The sequence below is a fragment of the Triturus cristatus genome, chromosome 7, assembly GCF_964204655.1.
Source record: "Triturus cristatus chromosome 7, aTriCri1.1, whole genome shotgun sequence".
Taxonomy (NCBI): Eukaryota; Metazoa; Chordata; class Amphibia; order Caudata; family Salamandridae; genus Triturus; species Triturus cristatus.
The window spans coordinates 783,603,339-783,623,791 of record NC_140590.1 but is presented as its reverse complement, the minus strand read 5'-3'; the positions used below and the strand labels follow the sequence as shown (position 1 = coordinate 783,623,791).

Sequence of the window (20,453 nt, the reverse complement as noted above, 5' to 3'; positions counted from 1 at the left end):
GTTAACCTTCAAGGTTTGTCCACCACAATCCATACTGAAGTTCACCTCCAGTCTTGCGGGCAGGCCTATGAAGCAGCACACCCTAGAGCAGCAGTGACTCTGCCACTGAGGTCACAGGACCCTTGAGATGGGAGAGCTTAAGGGCGGTGCAACCGGTGTGACCGCACTGGGTGCTGACTTTGGGTGGAGGCATTATGTTCACAAGTATATTATGGTTTTAAAAGTGTTTGCTGCCTCCTTCCTGGCCTCCAGCAATTTTCTGCAACAATAAAAATGCCATGATGACTCTGGTGATTAATGTTTTTCCTAGAGAGGGATCGGAATTTTGTCTAGTGGAAGGTTTTGACTCATGGAAAGGTAGCTCAGAGGGTTAATGTGCCTGCTGCAAAGAACATGTACCATGCATATCACAAAGTGCACATAATGTAAATAGTTCAGTGGGCTACTGCTTTTGTCAGAGAGATTCTTTTGATACTTTCAGTTTATAAGTTAAAATCCGAACAGTGAGCTATTAACTGTCATTTAAGAGCCACATACAAACTGCAAGGTATAAATTAGAGGGTTATATTTTTTCCCCAGTCTTTGATTATCCTAATGTTGCAAAAAGTGTTCTTTAGGACAGAAATCAATTCTGATTATTAAAGAGAACCCCCATCCATGGTATTACGTTTTAAATTCAGAGTTTGTGTTTCTCCAGACCAATCACTATTAAACTATACGGCCTACTTGTATGGTTGTCCTACACCTTGTAGTCCTTAGCCTTATGTAACATTTTCTACACAGTCATTTACACACATATTGATTGTCTCTGTGTAATGTGTGTGATGTAAAGTGCTCTGACACCCTACAATGGTATGAGTGGCGCTGTAAATCAAAGTAAATGCACCTGAGAGAGTGTGGTTATGGAGACTTGAGAGGCACTGTTAAAGGGTAGCAGTGAGGGAATCCATGGCAGAGGTGGTCATTGGGGGGCACTAACAAACATTAATGCACAGGGCGCCACCAGTGCTAAGGCCGGCCCTGCCCCTGAGGCCAGTCTGCCTCACCGATAGGTACCTCAATTGGCCTTGTTTCAGCAGTAGTAGCGGCAACTCACCAGGGATTGGCAATGCAGGATTTGCACGCACACCAAACTAAGTTTGTAAACTTCACAGTCCCTCTGCTTCATTCACAAGCACTTTTAACATGTGCTTCCTGCTGTGGGTCCACTGGAATTAATTATGCAGCAAAGGAGGACATAATTATGCAGCAGTGTTGACTAAATTATGCATTAAAAAAAAGGCTGCAGCGTAATGCAGTATATTTTCTGATATTTTATTATTTTGACATGTGTACACATGCCAACAGTCTCTGGAAAGATGTTGCCTTATTAGTACCAGTGTAACATACAAATGCAGCAGTGAGAAAGGTGATCAGTCAACCTTTGCAATAGGTCATCCACTCCGCCGCAATACAAGTCACATTTTTTATTAACTTTTGATACGTTTGAGCTACAAACAATTTATTAGTTTAAATGGTCAGATCATGCAGCAGATCTTGCATTATGAGGCAAATATGGCAGAGCCATAATTATATAGAAAACATTTGCTAACTAGGATATTTTGCCATTCATGTTTGAACTGCTGATGACAGAAACTCCATGGCTCGGAGACAAATGGCTTGTGCTTCCATATTTTATCGTATTTGGGACAGTCTGGGATTAGAAGCATATCCCACTTTGTGAATTTATTGATACTTAATATCAATAACTCATTATAACCGTAAATAATCATATGTTTCCATTGGTTGATTAAACTGGGCAGTGAAATGCCAAACAGATATTAAAAATTGGGATGTTTGCGCATTCTGACCACACCTCTGGCTCCGCCCACTGATCCAATCCGTGGGTTATTCCCACCCTCTGATTCTCCACCCACAGTTCCCCTACTTTTTTTTCCCCACTTCGACCACTGCTGCCAACAGATGACAATCGGCGCTTTAGGGATCAGGCCAGCACTGCAATGCGTCCAGGGTTCTGTAGTGGTAATGTTGCAGTGCTACAGGGATGGAAATTGCCCCCCTGCATGGTTCGGGAGACCCTGCACCGTGACCTGCCCCCGTTCTTCAGGTGGAGATTTTTGGCGCAACAATTATGCGTGAATGCTCAGTGCCCGATGCGCCATGGGATGTGACTCGGAGGTGGACTCTGTGACCTGGAAGGAAACACCACGTGAATCCTTCTTTACTGAATGTGACTACTTCAGCTCACGGAGCCGGGGGGACCAGCAGTGGTCGCAGCCACAGATTATAGTAGCAGGAAAGGCCTTTTCATTTGTGCTCCCCAGGAAAGTGCGCTCCTGTTTTAAATTAGTCTGTCAGGTGGCTCAGGCCCCTTCAGTTGGGCCCTACTTTCCGTCCATGCGGACATGCATGGCCCAGGTGTGTGATTGCACATGTATGTGCAGTAGTATTGCTGGGAGTGAATGTGATGTGACAGCGGCAGCCCACAAACTGTCTTCATTCCCTGTTAATGAGTGGACCCTAAAATGGTTGAGAAAAGCCTGCAGGGCTCCTCCAAAGCATTCCCGATATCATTTGCAGTGTTTCTGCTGGATGTCTGCAGTACCTCTGATGTGTTCGGCAGTATCTCTGTGGGGTGTCTCCAGTGCCTCTGCGGGGTGTCTCCAGTACCTCTGCTGGGTGTCTCCAGTACCTCTGTTGGGTGTCTCCAGTACCTCTGTTGGGTGTCTCCAGTATCTCGGTTGGGTGTTTGCAGTATCTGTTAGGTGTCTGCAGAATCTCTGTATCTGTTAGGTGTCTGCAGTACCTCTGTTGGGGTCTACAGTATCTGGGCTTTGGTGTCTGTAGAAGGTCCACTATGTGTCTGTAGTTCTGCGGTAATTCTGCAGGAGGTCAGTTGGCTGCAGTAGCTCCATTGGGTGTCTGTATGATTGCTGGATGTCTGCTGTATCGCCACTGGATGTCTACAGGAGCTCTGTTGGGGGTCTACAGGTGTTCAGGCACCTGCACCAGCTCTGTTGGATGTCCACAGGAACTCCATGGCTGTCTGCTGGAGCTACTTTGGGTGTTTGCAAGAGCTCAGTGGGGTGCGTACAGAGGTTCTGTTAGGGGTCTGCATTGGCCTTGCTCGTTGCCTGCAGGAGCTCCATTGGATAATCTGCAGTTGCTTCTCTGCTGAGTGAATTTAGTTGCTTTGTTGTGTTTCTGCAGGAGTTCAGGTGTCTGCAGTATGTCAAATTAGTGTCTGCAGGATCTCCGTTGGATGTCTCCACTGGCTCCGTCGGATGCCTGAAGCAGCTGTACCTCCTTTGGGGTGCTTCAGGAGTCCATGTGCCTGCAGTAGCTCAATTGTGTGTCTGCTGGAGCTCCGTTGGGTTGGGTGTCTGAAGTAGCTCTGTGTGTTTTCAGAAACTCTGGTGGGTGTTTGCAGGAGTTCCTGTAGTAACAAGCATTAACTATAGTGTTAAAGCAACACATTTCTGTGCGGACTGGAGGTAACTTGTGGTACAATCAGTGCTGAATCTGCTCATATGATAGTGGGTGGTGGTGGTGAACTCAAGTACTCAATTTCACCGACCAGGCCCAGTAATATGTACCGACTACACTGCGCTGTGGTACACCTTTGGGTAATATAGGTGACAATGTGCAAAATATAATCCCTCAAGGGAAGTAAGCATGCCTTACGCCTAGATGTGGTGAAACAGGATGTTTGTAAACATTAATCACAGGATGATGCTGTGATAGAATTCATGACTATCAGGGCAGTGGAATTTGGCCAGAGAAACATATTTTGATTTGTGTGCCTACCTGACTCTCAGTTATTTTAGAGGGACCAACGGTTGGCTGAGGCTATAGATTTGTATGTGGCAGTGTTTAGTGCTTAGAAAGCTTACCACTGTCTGTGCGTTTGAAAATGTTGCTATGCAACATATAAAGGGTGGGATTGATGTATTATGTAGTATATAATTATATCATATTGTTTGTTAACATGTATAAATCTGCCACTCCAGGAGATATTTGCTCTTTCAAAGAGCAAACATTACCAGAGAGTAAAGGCTGTGAAGACATTTGCTTTATCTAATGTGGCATGATCCGAAATGTCCAGTTGGGAAGGCATTTTGCATGCTCTGTGGCATGTTGGAACATTTCAAATATGTGTCCTAGAGTGGTAGTATGTGTGCAGGTTTAAATTCCATGTATGAGAAATAAGCAAAAAAACAGTTGGCTAATTGGTGCTGATGGTGTTTTGTTGCGAGGACCCTTAAACTGAGGTTATGAATTCTGGAATGCATCTTGATTTCAGATTCCGGATTCGAATCACCATTCATTTAAGGAAAATATTGAAAGACGAGCTGCATAATCTAGAAATTAAACCCCCAGACGTCTACCATTGGGAACATCGAGGTTCAAAAATGTTTCCTCCAGTATTTTGATTACCAAGTGAATTTTAAGAACCACAGTGCATATAGAAAATATATGCCTCTTTTATAATCTCTGTTGTCTGTGATACAGAACTACATTTGGAAACGCCAGTTAAGTTCTATGTTTTTTTACTATTTTGAATTTTAATAAATGCACATATATTGCTCCAGGAGTGAGTAACAGTAACAAGCACAATTGGTAAATTAATTGATTTCACAGACCACTCAACTATTTATGATCCAACCCCCTTTGGCCACTGGAAGTGATAAATGGCTCATTCAAGTGTAGTATATGATTTTTTTTTCGCAGGGCGGGGGAAACTCCTATCAAACCCTTACTTGAGCAAGGCTCTCTTGCTGAAATTCAGATCCAGTATTACATCTGGCTTTCAGCAATGCCAGTTGAGTTTGTGGGTGGAGCCAATAGAACAAGTGGGTGGAGTCAGGAAAGTGGGTGTGCTCTCCGAAAAACATTTGAGCACCTGCACTTCATTTTTTACAAATTAAGCACTGACTATACATGAGATGTCCTTCGTGGTGTTATTTGAGATTCATATAAGAGTACTGGTGTTATAGTCACACTGTGCGCCATGTCAGTACAATTATTTACTTCAACAGATCTAAAAGTATCATTTCTACTATTTAACACAGTAACATTCCCTTTACCCCCCCCCACCCTCATGCCTTGTCCATTTAGTGTCCATAGGTCATGTGTGTGACATATCTTAATAGCATATCCTTCCACTGCGATGTTAAGTTGTGGAGTGGTTTGAAGGGTAAATTACTTGGCTAGGGACTAGGGTCCTGGGTAGTTAATTTAGGCGGGTGTGTATTGGACTGTGAAATAGTGGCAATTGCATTTTCAGGTTTTGGTTGTCCACAATAAATGGGGGGAGGGGGTTATCCACTGAGCGACCCTCTTCCGATCACAGATAAGACAGATAAGTTTCCTAAAGCAGTTGTGTATGCTCAGCTGCATGCTTGTGGTGAAATGGGTTGAGCTTCCACTGCCACACATATGCACGGCATGTAGTCCCTACATAGAACACAAGGCAATCAGACACTCTTTCTATCGGCTTTAATGCTTACGCGTCCTATCCCTCACTCACTTTTATTTCAGGCTCATCTCTAAGCGCAGCAACAAATCACAGTAAGGGTGAAATAATGGACCTCAAGCATTAAATGAAACACTACTCATGTAGGTCACAGGACATAGACACACCCTTTAACCATATAATTTTCAAGGATACAGCTGATTTAAGGCATGACCCCTCACCACCCCCTGGCAACGTGATATTTTCTCTACCTCACTTCAGCCTATTTCTCTATTTCAAACTTTAACATATCATTCAATGTTGTTTCAGCATTATGGGGCTTGAATGCGCAGAAAATGGGTAAGAAACTTCTAATTTGTTTCGAAAAGTGTCTTCCAACCTATGTCTTGCTCGTGGCCCCTTACGATAACACACTCACACTGCTGACGGAATAGCATGCTATGCACCTGCAAATACACTTTGAAACCTCGTCACGAGACGCTCCACCAATGGAACTACAATGCAACAGGATGTGTGTACAATAGGGGTCACCTTGTACGCCTTTCTTTCGGCAGTGCATATAACTCACAGGATGCACCAGCCTTGTGTGTGCAGTGAAGTAACACTCACCTGTGTAGATGAAGCGTCCGGGCGTTCCTTTACAGAACTGCTTCGACTTGTATGACAGAGTGACTTCCACCACGCCGGGGATGTGTCGGGGAGGAGTCTGTACTCGGATTGCATGAGGGGTAATCAGCTGTAAAGAAAAAGAGAGAGAAACACAATAAACTAATGACTGAGCTGCGGGCATGCCTTCTCCTAGGATTCCCGTATCAGAGCCGTCAGCGCCTCATAAACAGTCTTACACTGTATAATTAGCTTGTCAGTGTTTGAATCCAATCTGTGTGAACACACCGAGAAGGCTCCGAGAACAATATTTACCGACGTGCCGTCTCGAGCGCAGCGCGCTCGGCTCCTCATCCCAGCTCCACGTGCACCGACGCGAGCGCGGCAGCTGGCCTGGGCCGGAATACTAAGCGGGCGCCATCGACCATCCTAATGATGCCGCTGGGGGGCCTGGCCTCGCTCCCAGAGAAGCTTACTCCTGGCCGCACCGCCGGCCCCTGCTCTTCGGAGAGGACCAGGGAGCCAGGAAGGATCATTAAATTCAGTGGAGGGACGGCAGGTGGAGAATCAATAATACCCCGAGCCAGAGGCAGCGCGTGCCTCCCGGAACTAGCGTAACGTGGATAGGAACATAGCTAATGACGGGAGCACGTGCCGCCAGCGGGGATAGGTGGAGCTGTAATGGGACGCTGTGGGAGAGTTCGGAGACGAGATGTCACCCAGGGCTTAGTTACGTAATGAGGTATTACTAACAGACTCGCACGCACCCAGGTGTCCTAAAATACCCAGAAATTGGACGGATATCATTCATTGCCTATTACTTGTGATATCACAAATCTCTTATTGGCTTTTATTTCAGACCCACTCACAGCCTGTTAATAAGCGCTTACTGCATGTCACTTGTGACATCAGTTCTCATGTACACCCAGTTACTGCCTGTCTGTTCGTCACATCACTTACTATCACTTGTTGCAACAGAAAGCTCCCCGTTTTTTAGGTCTCGGCTAGCGAAGGCTGCGCTTGCGCAGTCTCGCTCGCGAGATTTAATGAGTTCAGTACGGAGTTCAGTACGGGGCTTGAACCCGCCCCTCTTCTCCATTGGCTGGCTTCCTAAACGGAGGCCAGCCATTGGAGGAGAGGGACGTCTGTCCGTTTAAGCCCCGTCTTTTTCGGATTCGGGGCCGTGTTTTTTCGATTCTTTCTCTCCTCTGGAATGTAAACATTCCAGCCAATGGCAAGAGGAGAGAAAGAAAAACACACCCCCCAATCCGAAAATGACTCGCTGTTTCTTCGACGCGGTTTCGTCTCCTCCCCCTGCTCTCAGATGGCAGAGAGAGGAGACTGCAAGCAGAGGCGCTGCTGAAAGCGCCTTGCCCAGGGATCTACGAGAGCGCTGCAGATCAGCGTGAGGCAAGGCACAGGGTCGTAAAGGTCGACCGGCTCTTCACTGCCTTGCTCGTGACCTTAGGCTGCTAGGAAATTGGGTGTTAAAATGTAGTCCATTTACCTCCTCTTTTGAAAGATGGACAACTGTACGCGCCTTAAAAACTTCAAAGCATGCGTTACGATAGTGATGTTACTTGGAGGACTAACGAGAACAGTAGTGCAGGGCGACCGGATGGAATGCAAGCTCACTTTCTTAATCCACCTTTGGCGAAGCATGTACACCTGGGCGGCTGTTCTAACGGGGAGGAGGTCCTTAATTAGGAAGAAACGCTTACTTTGAGGTCACTTTCTGAATCGCACTCTATAGTTTTCAAATGGTGGTTGGTGAAACTGAAACGGGGCCTTGCTCGTGACGCACTAGTCACTGCACGCCTTAAAGTGATAGGAGCCAGCAGCAAGCCACTATTCGTGTCTTCAGCGAGAGATGCTGTTTAGAAACCGAGCCGAGAGCGGGGATTGTGCGCTGCGAGGCGGTGCCGCGCTCTCACGGCGCTTTTGTGCCGGATGCAGGTGATTTAAATCCGGAGCCGGTGAGATAGAATCGGCTGCACCTTCCAGAGGCGGGGCCGGGAGCGGCGGTAATCAGTGCTGGCAGACTGAGCCCCCCCAAGCCCTCTCCCTGGTCCTTGGCAGATGAGAGAGTCCAGTCTTCCATGCACGGGGTCACAGTGGGCGCAGGGGAAACCTTGAGCGGGTGCGCTCACTCTCACCTAGCGCCTAGACATTCAGAGTGGGGAACCCCATCCCTGGGGAGCAGAATGGAACACGCAACTCCCCCCTCATCCGTGTTCCTCCTTGTCCCACTCCTTGCCTCACCGTTACCCCATGATAACTCCCTAAAAGTAATACAATGCTGGTCTAGGCATTGGCTCCACAGAACCCCTGCCCGGGTCATAGAAACAAACGAGGGACTATCCCTCCTCCCACTCCGGGTTATCTCTGGCAAGACCTGGCTCCCAAATCTGGTACGTCTTTAGTTTTTATCTGTAAACATATACTTTAAAAATTATTCTATGTACGCATTTAAATGTTTTGGAATGCGTTGACGAGGCTGTAAAAGCTGCCCGGCTTTTGGAAAAGTGTCTGCCAGTGTTTTTTTTTTTTTAATGGAGGCGCGGCTCAGCTGGGTCAGGGCAAGTCTCTCGCAAAGTGTATGTCGGTGTGCTCTGTGCCGCCCCCTAGCAGTCCGTGCCTCCATGGCCGGTGCTCATCTCTCGCCCTCTGATCCCCCAGAGTGTACCCCCATGCTCCATCCCACCCCCCGGACCCTGCGAGCCCGCCCTGCCCCTACACTCTTTTAGCCTGGCCACCGCCGGCTTTCGCACTGCTAAGTAACTTCCGAGCGAGTGGGCGGTGCCAAGCCGGCTTTTCCCAGGCCCTCTCTGACCGGCAACTATACAGTTGACTACTTCAAAAGCTCGGCAGCTGCACAGTGAGTGAAGACAGGGGGACTCACGAGCACGGGGGTTGCGGATAATATGACAGGGCACTGGGGGCGCGGGTATAGTTTTCATAGGGTGAAGCAAATCATTTGATTTCCTTTGTGTCTTGGGCAAAAAACGTGTGACTAGGCTTGGTCCATTGTAACCCCCTAAGGCAAGGTTTGTGCAATTAAAAATACTTTTACCAACAGTTCATTACGGGTGACGTAGCATTTTTCGCCAGTGAACTCTTACAAAGAGGTTACGGTGGAACAAAATCCAGTCCGTTACCTTATCCCAAGTCACAACCGGCACAGAATCCAGTCCAGGTTTTCCTTCGCCCACGGTTGCTTTTAGAGAGTTTTCTAGGAAGTACCCACCTCCCTGCTTGTAGGCAGAGGCAGCAGTCAGGTGCCTCTGCTTCTCTGACAGATGGCTTATTTCCTCAGCTCAGTCCGAGAGGGCAGATACCAGATTGCTGCCCCCCCCCCCCCCCCCCACCCACCAGAGCCCACTGGGAGTCCCTTGCATCAGCACCCGCCCCTTCCACAACCAAAACAACACCTGAAGGCGATCAAGCAAGACTGGCAGCTTGAGTGGCAGCCGCAGGGAGGGGATGGTGGCCACCGCCTAACTAGTTAACGACTGGAGGCACAAGAGAGAAGGGCGTCCAGAGAGAAGGGACAGAAACAAGCAGTAGGGAGAGAGATGGGACGGAAGACAGAAGGAGAGAGAGAGCTGGAAAGGGAAGAAGCAAGGATGGAGGCAACAGAAGAAGGGCAAAAAAAAGAGAGAAACAATGCAGGAAAGGAGTAAGGAAGTTGATTGAATATGCCCATTGCTGTCAAGTGTCCCTTGTAACATGTGATGCTGTTCGATGGCAGTTAGAAGTAGGCAGCATTGTATATTTTTTTTCCTTGTGAAATAAATGTCAGTTTCTTAGTCGAATTATGCTGGACGGACTTCTATGTGAAAATTGTATGTGGGCTATGTACTTGCACACAAAAGTAAAGTGAGACACCTGTTCAGTCTATTTTCCTGAGGATATCCAGTGTCACCAGTTGCTACTACAAACAAGCATTTACACAAGTTTAAGCTATTGGCATTGTAAATGACAAAGCCTTTTATTTATGTTTTAAAAACAAAAATTAAAAAGCATTGTCATTTGCAATGTCAATAGCTCAAACTCGCGTAAATGTAAGACCTATTGCATTGCAAATGCTTGTGTATAATTCTCTCTCTCTTCTTTGGATAAAGGTATGCTGAGGTAAAATAAGGTTTTCTCCTAAAAAATGAGTGTCGGGAGTGCCACCTGCAACCACCGGTTCACATTTACCGGTGTGTGTGTGGTGTCAGTGTTATACCGTTATGTGTGCTGCGAAATGCACGCATGCGTTGCGGTTGTGTTAACTATTGTGTTATGATCATTTTGGATATAGAAATGCGTTTAAGCGTTGAGCGCGGTTCCTTATGCCAACTAAGGTGCACTCATATGCAGAAATGTGTGTTTGTTGAAGTTTGTGTGCGTTTCTTGTGCGTGCTTGTGAGGCTGTAAGAAAATAAAACTTTATTAAAGATAATAAAAACCCTAATGTGTATCCGTGCTTTGTGGCAAATGGCTATACCGGTTGTGTTTGTGTATTTAGAGCAGACGATTGTCACGCCATCAGAAACACCTTTTAATAACTGTGTGTGTGTGTGTGTGTGTAGGTGGCTCTGTGGGTGGCTCTATTTGTGTTTGAGTGGCTCTGTGTGTGTGGGTGGCTTTGTGTGTGTGGCTCTGTGTGTGGGTGCAAATGCAATAGGTCTCGCATTTGAGAGTGATTAAGATATTGACATTGTAAATAATAATGCCGTTTCTTTATATGTTTTAAAAACAAAAATAATGTCATGAGCAATGCCAATAGCTCTAACTTTAACAATGCCGAGACCATTGCATTGTAAATGCTTGTTTCACTTGTGACTCTGGGACCCATGCTTACCTATTCATTGCCTGTCACTAATCGCATTAGACTTGCCCACTGCCTGTCATTTGGAACATCAGAACTCACTGACTTCCTGCCACTGTGTTTTCCGATCTGCTCACTGCCTGTGATTTGTGACGGTAGGCCCGCTTGCTATCACTTGTGACCTCAGTACAATGCAGACCCATTCGCTGCCTGCCGCTTGTGACATCCTTGCCCATTCACAGACTGTCACTTGTAACATTAGAAACCTCTCCATGCATCTGCACTCGTGATTCCAGAACTTTCTTACTCCCTTTTACTTGTGAAATTACACACACACACACACCTATTCACTGCCTGTCATCACATCATTGCCTACTCACTGCCTGTTATTGTATTGTAATTGTATTTATATAGCGCTTACTACCCCTGATGAGGAGTCAAAGTGCTTTTTCGGCGAGTAGCATGCTACTCCGGATCCATAAAGAATTAGTGTTGAATAAGTATAGTGAAATATGAAAGTAATTTGAGTGGTGGCTATGTTAGTCAGCTATTTGGATTCATAAGGATAGCAAAGGGATAGAAGAAGGAAAAAGGTTTGCATTTATATAGCGCTTGTTACCCCTGATGGGGTATTGATGCACTTTTTTTTGGTGAGTAGCACGCTACTCCGGAACCCATAAAGGATTAGTGGTAAATTAGTATAGTGAAATAAGAAAGTAATTTGAGTGGTGGATAGTAGTCAGTTATTTGGATTGAGAAGAAAAGCGGAGGGGTAGAAGAGGGAAAAAGGTTTACATTTATATAGCGCTTGCTACCCCTCATGGGGTTTTGAAGCATTTTTTTTGGCAAGTAGCACGCTACTCCGGAACCCATAAAGGATTAGTGGTGAGTTAGTATAGTGAAATCTGTAAATAATTTGAGTGGTGGATATGTTATTTGCATTGAGAAGGGTAGCAGAGGGATAGAAGAGGGAAAAGGTTTGCATTTATATAGCGCTTGCTTCCCCATATGAGGTGTTGAAGCGTTTTTTCGGCGAGTAGCACGCTACTCTGGAACCTATAAAGAATTAGTATAGTGAAATATGAGTGGACATGTTAGTCTGTAATTTGTATTGAAAAAGATAGTGGAGGGATAGAAAAGGGAAGGATTTAGACTTCTTTTTGTTCTTGTTTTGGAGATCAAAGCAGTAGGAGGAGGCTTGGGAGGAATAATAGGGATGTGGAGGGGAAGAGTCTGAGGGAAGGGTTTGGAAAGGATTGTTTTGGGGGATCAGTATAGACAAAGAGGTTTCAGATGATGGAAGGAGGGGTAGAGTAGGGAAGAGTCTAGAAAGGGTTATTTTGGGGATCATAGTAGTGGTATGGGGTTTGGGATGAATGAGAGAGTGGAGGTAGAGGATATATTGATTTTCTTTTAAAACAATTTTTATTACGTTTCCATACATCCAAGAAGTAACACAAAGAATGGAAAAAGGACAATAGGGGGTTCAGTTACATACCCCAGGTGTTAAGCAAAGACACATGGCAAATCAGGTTATTGAAGGCACCTCTATGGCCCTCTAAGATGTCCATTCCTACTGCCCGGGTACAATCTATGAGTATGTTCCTTGCAATAGGCACTGTCCAACCATTGAAACTTCCCATCCCCAACTAAACCCCCACCCCTCCTCCCACACCACCCCCCCAGAGAGGTAGAGGATATATTGATAGAGGTATATGGTGAGAAATAGGGCAGTGCATTGTAAAGAGTAGTAGAAAGAGGTTTGAGATGAGTCAGAGAGTTGAGGTAGAGGATATATCGAGAGAGGTTTAGGGTGAGAAATGGGGAAATGCATTTGGATATGCTGAATTAGCAGAAAAGTAATACATGTATAGATCCACGCAGATAAAAAGGTATATAGATGCATAAAGGAGATACGTATATGTTCATTAAAGATGCATTAAATAAATGAAAGTTATTGTCATACAGTACCCATTAACCATATGCCTCTTTTCAGCTCTGAACCCACCGATTTACCTGCTACTTGACGATTGAACCCCCCTCCCACCAGGAAGTCACAAGGAAAGTGGAGCAAAAAGCCAGATATGTAAAAAGTTAAGAAAATCCATGGAGGCCCTCCACCCCATGGAAAGGTAGAGGATTGGATGTATGTATCTGAAATTAGGCCAAGCAGTGTTGAAATAGCAGGAGTCCAAATAACTTGGCAATGCACATGAAGTTGGCTCCTTCAGTGATGATATAAGTGCATTTTATCGTGAAAGGTACAAATGGTTCCTCTGAAAAATCTTTTTATAAGTGGAAAAATGCTCTATTTGGAGTCTGAGAAGATTTTTAACCGGCTTACTAGGTAGGATTTAGCAATGTAATTCTACTGATATTTAGCCATGCTCTTTTTAGCATTGTTTACGAAAATTGGGATGTTATTTTGAAGTACAAGAAAGACTGGACAGTCTTGTCTGATTTTCTATCCATGGTTTTAGGTTTTGTAAAGGGCAGGGTTGTGATTTTCTAGGGTATTCAGGATGATTCTTAGCTAGCACAGACGTCATCCTTCTTCACAGGTCGCAGGAAGTGCAGGCCTTTTGTCAGATCTTTTGTCAGATCTATTGTCTGTCACTAACTCCTAAGGAGGGTAGGCATGTGGAGTCCTTGGTGTGGTCCAATACTTCAGCTGAGTGGCTGCACAGAGCTACAAAGAAGTGACAGGTGATCTGGCAGTCTGGTCTCCGGTGCCAACTTAAATGCTGAAGTTGTGACAGCTGGCACCAGGCTAAGCAGCCACACAGATGTGCTACACTTCACATTTTGGAGTGAACCAACCAAATCCAAATGCATCTTTCTGTGGTGAGGAAGTATGCCATAATACTTCCAGTGTCTCAAAATCCACGGTGGCTGGAGGCTCTCCATAAGAGTTCCTCTGACAGCAGATTCCCTTCAGCTACTCCTCTGAGCTGGAAACCTGATATAGGGAATGGACACAGAACACATCGTCTTGGTTACAGGTGCGAGACAGTGCCATGCCCTTGGCCTTTCTTGGTACAGTTACAACATCTTGCCAACCGAACTATCACATAGGAGAGCTTGATTAAACTGGTACGGTGAACCAATGTAGCTTTTACGGATCCACCAGAGACACCCAACAGCCTCAGCTACATTGGATGCAGCAGGTAAGAGGGAACTGCAGGTGAAGCAGTGACATCCAGGGAGAAGGGGAGAGAAGCATGCTGGTAAGCTCTTGTCTTGAGGTGATCTGTGGCAACTCACTGTCAAAAATCAAGTGAACGGTACCAAGGGAGTACTGTGCCAGGAACATCTGATCCTACATGTCAAAGGCAGCCAGTAGTTCCAAAAGAAACATCACCATCTACCTCTGAGATCATCCAATAAAGCACACCACCGGGGTTCACAGTGCGGCAGAACCTCACGTGGTGCCGGGTATTGTTGTCTAAGGAATGGCTTGAAGCTCATATTTAATCTGCCACTTGCACGGCCAACTGCTAGATTGTCTTTACATTTACGTATGCATTCATGAAAAACCTCTTTATTTACAGTGAAGAACAGATTGCCCTTTAGTAGCTCTCATTTAAGGCTGCTCTCTTGATTACCATGACTTCTGTAAGAAGGGTCAGTGAGTTGTAGGATTTTTGGTGCAGATCAGCTCCGGCTTTGTACCCCTGAGTCAAGATGGTGGTGAAAGCAAACCCATTTAACCAGTCTATCGCTCTGCCACTGATTTTAACAATGCTTCATGATCCCTTCATAGATAGAAGAAATGTTAGAATGATGTTAGAAGAACTCTGCATTCCTAATTAGAAAAATTAAAACTGCTTTGCAAGTAGCGTTGCTTGTGATTGTCAGGCTGCAGAGGCCACAATATTACTGCCTCTATATCCTAAGTTTCACACTTATCCTCCTCAGGTTTTGTATCACTCTTTAATAGAGGGGTCTATCCTACCAATGGCTACCCCTCTGGCATTTCGCATTTTCTGGGTGAATGACTCCGAAGCTTTGGAGACCCAATAACCCTTTCTGCCAAATAAGTCAGCAAAGTGTCCTCAGCAGGCTTGGTGAGGATGTGACAGTGGCTGCAGTGGTTGGCTTGGATGGGCTTGCATTTCTTAGATTGTCAAGAGGCGTTTTTTCACTATTAATGGCTTGTAAATAAAGGCTGTCTTCTACATCTGTAGGTACAGTCGCATTTGTTCACAGTAGCACAGCTCTGTCTTGTCACCTCTTTATTCAGTCATGCTTACATACCGTCCATCTCTCACTTTTGGGTGACCACTTGATTGATGAGTATGTCCCCCTGAGCCAATGGCTCATTAAAGTTAGCATCAACAGCATGGTCAGGAGGAGGATGAACAGAACACTGCTGTCCTCAGGGAAAAGAGCGCTGGCTTCATCCATTACTGGTACAACTTTCACTGCCAATTATTGTATCAAGAGCGCAAATTGTGCTGTTCTGAGCAAGCCAGTGCTTAATTTGAGCAGGTGGTTGCAGGTGAGGCCCATGGAACTAATTTTTGGAGACCGTCACTTATTTTTACCTCATAAGACTTTGACCTGAAGTAAGTGAGAGAAAAACACAAAAAGGGCAAAGAAAGAGGAAGAGAAAGATGGTAAAACAGTGAGAAAGGGAGAAATCACGGGCCGTAAGAGAACCTACAAATGTGAAATAATGGGGTTGGGAGTGCATGGTGAGGGATGAAGGAGGTATGAGTTGCAATCATGACATTCGGCAGCTCTAGCAGCGGGCTTCTGAGCAGAGCTTTGGGCACTCATTCTTTTACAAAGTAAGCCCTGCAGCAAACGAATACCACACTGACTCACAGCCTGATAAGTAAAAGTCAGCCGTAAGCAGAGCAGGCCACTCATTCTTCTACATCGTACCCAACACATAGAACAACCTCCTTCCCCACATGAGAGCCTCCTCCTCACTTCTTGAGTTCTGCAAGAGGCCGTTGAGCTGGCTCTTCGAATAACTTGCCACAGATTACACACCTGGTCAAGCACCTGGATACCCTCACGAGTGAATAGTGCACCATATAAACCATCATAACATAAGGTAAGTGGGGTGTACTTAGCCTCTCCAAGTCCTTATCCCATGGCACATGTTCATTCAACATGCAAGTGGTCACTAGGAGACAGCCAGCACAACACACTAAACAGAGGGGAGTGTTCATGTTGGAATTCATGCAGCCTAAAGCTCCATATGTTGGCTTTTGACCCTCACTGGGAAATTAACACATGTCAAGGGGAGGTGTTTATCAATGTGTCATAAGCGAAAAACAATATCACACAATAATGAATAAACCCTTGTGCTGAAGGAATAAAGGGTTTTATTCTGTTGTTTATCAGATTTCTGAAACATAATTACAACCACCCTCTACCTAATGTATGTTTAAATCAGAAATATAAATATGTATTCCAGAAATCCCCCCGAGCATGCCTATTCAATGCAATCAACTGTGAAGGGTTGAACTGTTTCTCCACTTTAATTATGAAGTTCAGATACAACAAAGCACAATATAAATGGGAAGCATATTATTTCGATACAAAATATTTGGAAATCTAAAAGAAATGTGGTAAACATTGAGCACACACGTTTATTCATGGTGCTGTAGCCCTGGAGTCTGCATTTTGCGGCGCGCAAGCTGAGGGCCTCAGGCTACGACAGAATCAAGAGGGGTGTCGACCAGATTTTCGGTGAATAAACACTCTCTAAAGACGTGCTTCATTTAGACAGCATAAACATTGGCATCCTTCCAAAAGAAGGTGGCACTGAAAGCCATGCAAAGAACTAAGCGGGCAGGCTTCAGCCAGCACTCACATCCCGACCTTTCCTCAGAACCACTGGGGATTGTCACAGGTGGATAAGTACCATGAGATCACTACCAATGGTATGAGCTAAACATAAGACATCATTGAAGCCATCCCTAGGTACACTCAGCCTGATCACATTCTGCTTCTTTTAGGTGACCAAGCCCTTGTTAGGTCTCACCTACCGACAGCGCAAGGCATCTGTTGCCTAAGAGAACTATTGTCAGCTGACAGTGAGCTTAGAGCCCACTCATTCTTGGTTTGACTTTATTGTCACTCTTATTTGCTTGCTTCTCATTCGGTAGTTTGTGTGGACTTTAAGTCCTCTTATTAGGTTTATCCATTTACTTGTGTCTTTCCACTTCTCACCTTCGAGTTATTCTTTTTTTCTTTTCGTTTAAGCACTTCACGAGAGTGCATGTGTTTTCCAGTAGTCTCATTTGTGTACTTTTGTTTCCCCCTTTGCGGCTCTGCGTTGCTCTCTCTCACCCATGTACTTCTCCCCCACCCGCTCCGTGATGCACTCGCCCAAGTCTTCCCTCACCGATTTCTTATCTGTGTGCTTTTCTCCTCCAGCTCCATGTTGCTCTCTATCTCACCCATGTGCTTCTCCTCTCCCCCAGCATTGCTGTCTCTCGTGTCGCTTCCCCCCACCTGTGCCCTACCTGCTGCTACAACCATCCCCGCTGGCTCCCACACCCGTTTCCTTCATGTTGCTTCCTATTGCCTTCTGTGTTGCTTCCCCAGCTTCAAAAAATTGCTTTTGCTCAAGTTTTTTTCTTTTGATTTACCAATGAAGCCCGAATCGGAAAATAATCAAAATAAAAGCACCTATAACATTTCGTAGGCACATGCATGTCTGGTGCTCACACCTACAAATGATGTGACTGGCAGTGTCATAGGCTTTTGTCCCTTCTTCTTTAGCAATGCAGTATACCACCGGTAATACTGTGCAGCGTGGCTAAAAACCATTGGTAAAGCCAATAGTTCCCAAAGACCTGAACTATTGGCTTTGCCAATGCTTGGTATTCCGGCTTATGTTATCTTCAGTTGGCCTTGTATAATTATTTATGCAACATAGGAGCTCCAATAAGGGTCTGATTAATTCCCATCCACTTTCCTCAACTATTCTCCGTGTTCCACAAACCCACCCACATCTGTTCTTATTATGATTTTTCTCCTTTTGTCTTTTTCCATAAGTTTACACGCATTCTCATCCTTCTCCTGGCTTCTCCGTGTCAGTCAGAAGAAGGAGGATTTTACAGAGATCAATGCAAAGAAGGATTTGAGGGTCAGGTGGACTGACCTCCATGCCAGCATGTTTGTGGTGTCTGTTCTTTTAGGGGCCACATTCAATGATCTGAGCGGGGATTACTGTGGGCTACCGACACTTCTATTGAGGCATCCATCGAGATGGTCTGTGCTAAAGAAGCTTTTTGCAAAGTTTTTCTTTTGTAACACTATGCTAGCTAATGAACGAATGTGTTATTGAAATGAAGCATTTCTTTTTTAACTCGGTAGTAACCACTTGTCTTCCAGCCAATCTGGAAGAGGTTGCGTGTGCAGCCCGGCAGTGGGCACTATGAAAATAAAAGATGCCATGCTGCGCAAAGACTAGAGAATCGAGACTTGCCTCAATGTGGAAGACGGAGTGTTCCACAAAAGTGGAGTTTGCTCTATATACACGATAGTTTATTCTTTAAAAGAAACACCTTTTTCATTTCTCGAGTCCAGGGCTGCCCCATCTATTGGACGAGATGAACAGGTGGAGATCCAAGGTTATTTGAGGGACTATTCTTAAAAAAAAAGAGCTAGCCATTTCCACTAGACACCTCCACACCCCCAAGCAGGACTGGGTCAATTTGAACAGTTGTCAAACAACAACTAACACAGCAAAACTATTTTGCACCCCTGAAGATTACTGTCCTGTCACTTTCATGAAAATCATTGCCATCTCGTGGCACCGCAGCTATATAGAATCATTATCCCCATCCTAGCTGAAGGTACAATACCAACACCCATATTGATTGCAACAGTCATAATATGAGGAAAGGCATTCCAGCATACCATACATAACCTCATTGGTAAGAAAGTACACAACAAAGCGGTAATAGTGGAACCTGAGACCAGCATTTGCCTGGGCAAGGATAAAGGATGGTATTGCTTGGCAAAGGACTTAGAAGTAACCCCCGTAAGCATTAGAGACAAACCATACTGATTTACAGGTGTGTGGGGTTCATCAGCCTTGACTGTGTGGAACCTGTATTAATTTCCTTTAGAAAATCTTTAGATTGTATTTCTTTAACTCAGTGTAAACCTTTTGTGGCTTTTATAGCTTCTCTGCACACCCCTGTGAGTATTCCCACATACCATTTTAGCCACCTGTTTTTGAATCACATGTAACCTATATGTTTGGAGATGTGGCCTCCAGAACCGGGCACAGACGTCTAAATGAGGCCACACTAGTGATGTAGTGAGTGATGAAAACACAATTTCTGTTTTTATACAGTTTATACCCTCAACTGATGGCCTACTTAAAAGCCTTCTCAAGCTGACTACAATCTGGGGCAATGCTTCCACTTGTTCCTGAGCTGTTTCAAACAACTTGCAAGGACAGGGCTTCTTGTCCAGGACCAACGGGACCTTGAGCGACCTGGAATCACCTCCCAGTTCCCTTTTCTCCCATTTACTAATCAGTATTTAGCTTGGTCTGTTAGCGCGCCTATTCAAGGTGTTCAACTGTAACAATGCTGTCAATCCTCAGACCTATTCCAAACATAATGAACAAAACGATAGAGCACAGTTAAATCAGCCCCTGCCTCTCCACATGACAGGGCATAGTGGGCAATCCATGCCTCAAGATAGAGAGCCTTTTAGTCTGGAAACCGCCACCCAGAACGTTCACTTCCAGAGGAAGATATTCACGCTTTACACAACACATTCCTGAGTATTCATTTCTCCTTCGAGCAGCACTGGGCAGCCACATTACCAAGTAGCAGCCACCCCCGTTGATTACCAGCACAGAATAAAACAACTTATAACCGGTTTCCCACAGTCATGTCTGGTATTGACTATTGCTGCATGTAAATGTAGATGGGACTGCCATGCAACACTAGGTGCCGAGTGTCTGCAAAAGCTCTATCCCAAGAATTACGGTTGGCAAAGACCACTTGGAATACATCCAACTAGTTCTTAACCTTCACCCAACTACTCATCTAGTCACTGATGAATTTAGCAGCCACAAAGAATACCAAGATCAGCCTGATGAAGTGCTTTGATCTCCCAAAATACAGAGAAGCCCACAGTGGAGGTAGAGCCACAGCAGTCCAGGTAATCTCACTATTAAATGCACCACCAAAATATCCTGGCATGCCCATGATACTTGCACTCTTTCATAAAAAAAACAAAGTAGGTAGCAGATCATCAAAGGCTACCAACCTGTGAGAAAGCATTTTCAGCCGCTCCAAGTCTCTCTTTACAAAACTATCCTCACACTCAGCTGTTCTAAACGTTCCCCTTGGCAGCATCTATGCTGCTACATAAACTCCATAACATGTATTTGTAAAGTACACGTTCACCCAAGGGTCTCTTGGCGCTCAATAACAGATGTTTATTGTTGCCCAATTCAATGGTACTCATTTTGTCTACTTCAGAAGGATGAAAGGCTGAGTTGACCCACCGGGATTTGACAGAAAAGAAGGGTGACACATTTGGGATTGCATTTATGAAGAAAAA

At 45.2% G+C, this 20,453-nt stretch overlaps 1 protein-coding gene across 3 annotated transcripts in view; it reads right to left on the bottom strand.

Moving 5' to 3' along the window:
* EBF1 (EBF transcription factor 1) overlaps positions 1-20,453 on the bottom strand; it is an 802,303-nt gene that overhangs the window by 188,873 nt on the left and 592,977 nt on the right. For all 3 annotated transcript variants that reach the window (XM_085617593.1, XM_085617595.1, XM_085617594.1), the window contains exon 10: positions 6,086-6,212. In XM_085617593.1, coding sequence (XP_085473719.1) covers positions 6,086-6,212 — 127 coding nt within the window. The remainder of the gene's footprint in view (positions 1-6,085; positions 6,213-20,453) is intronic.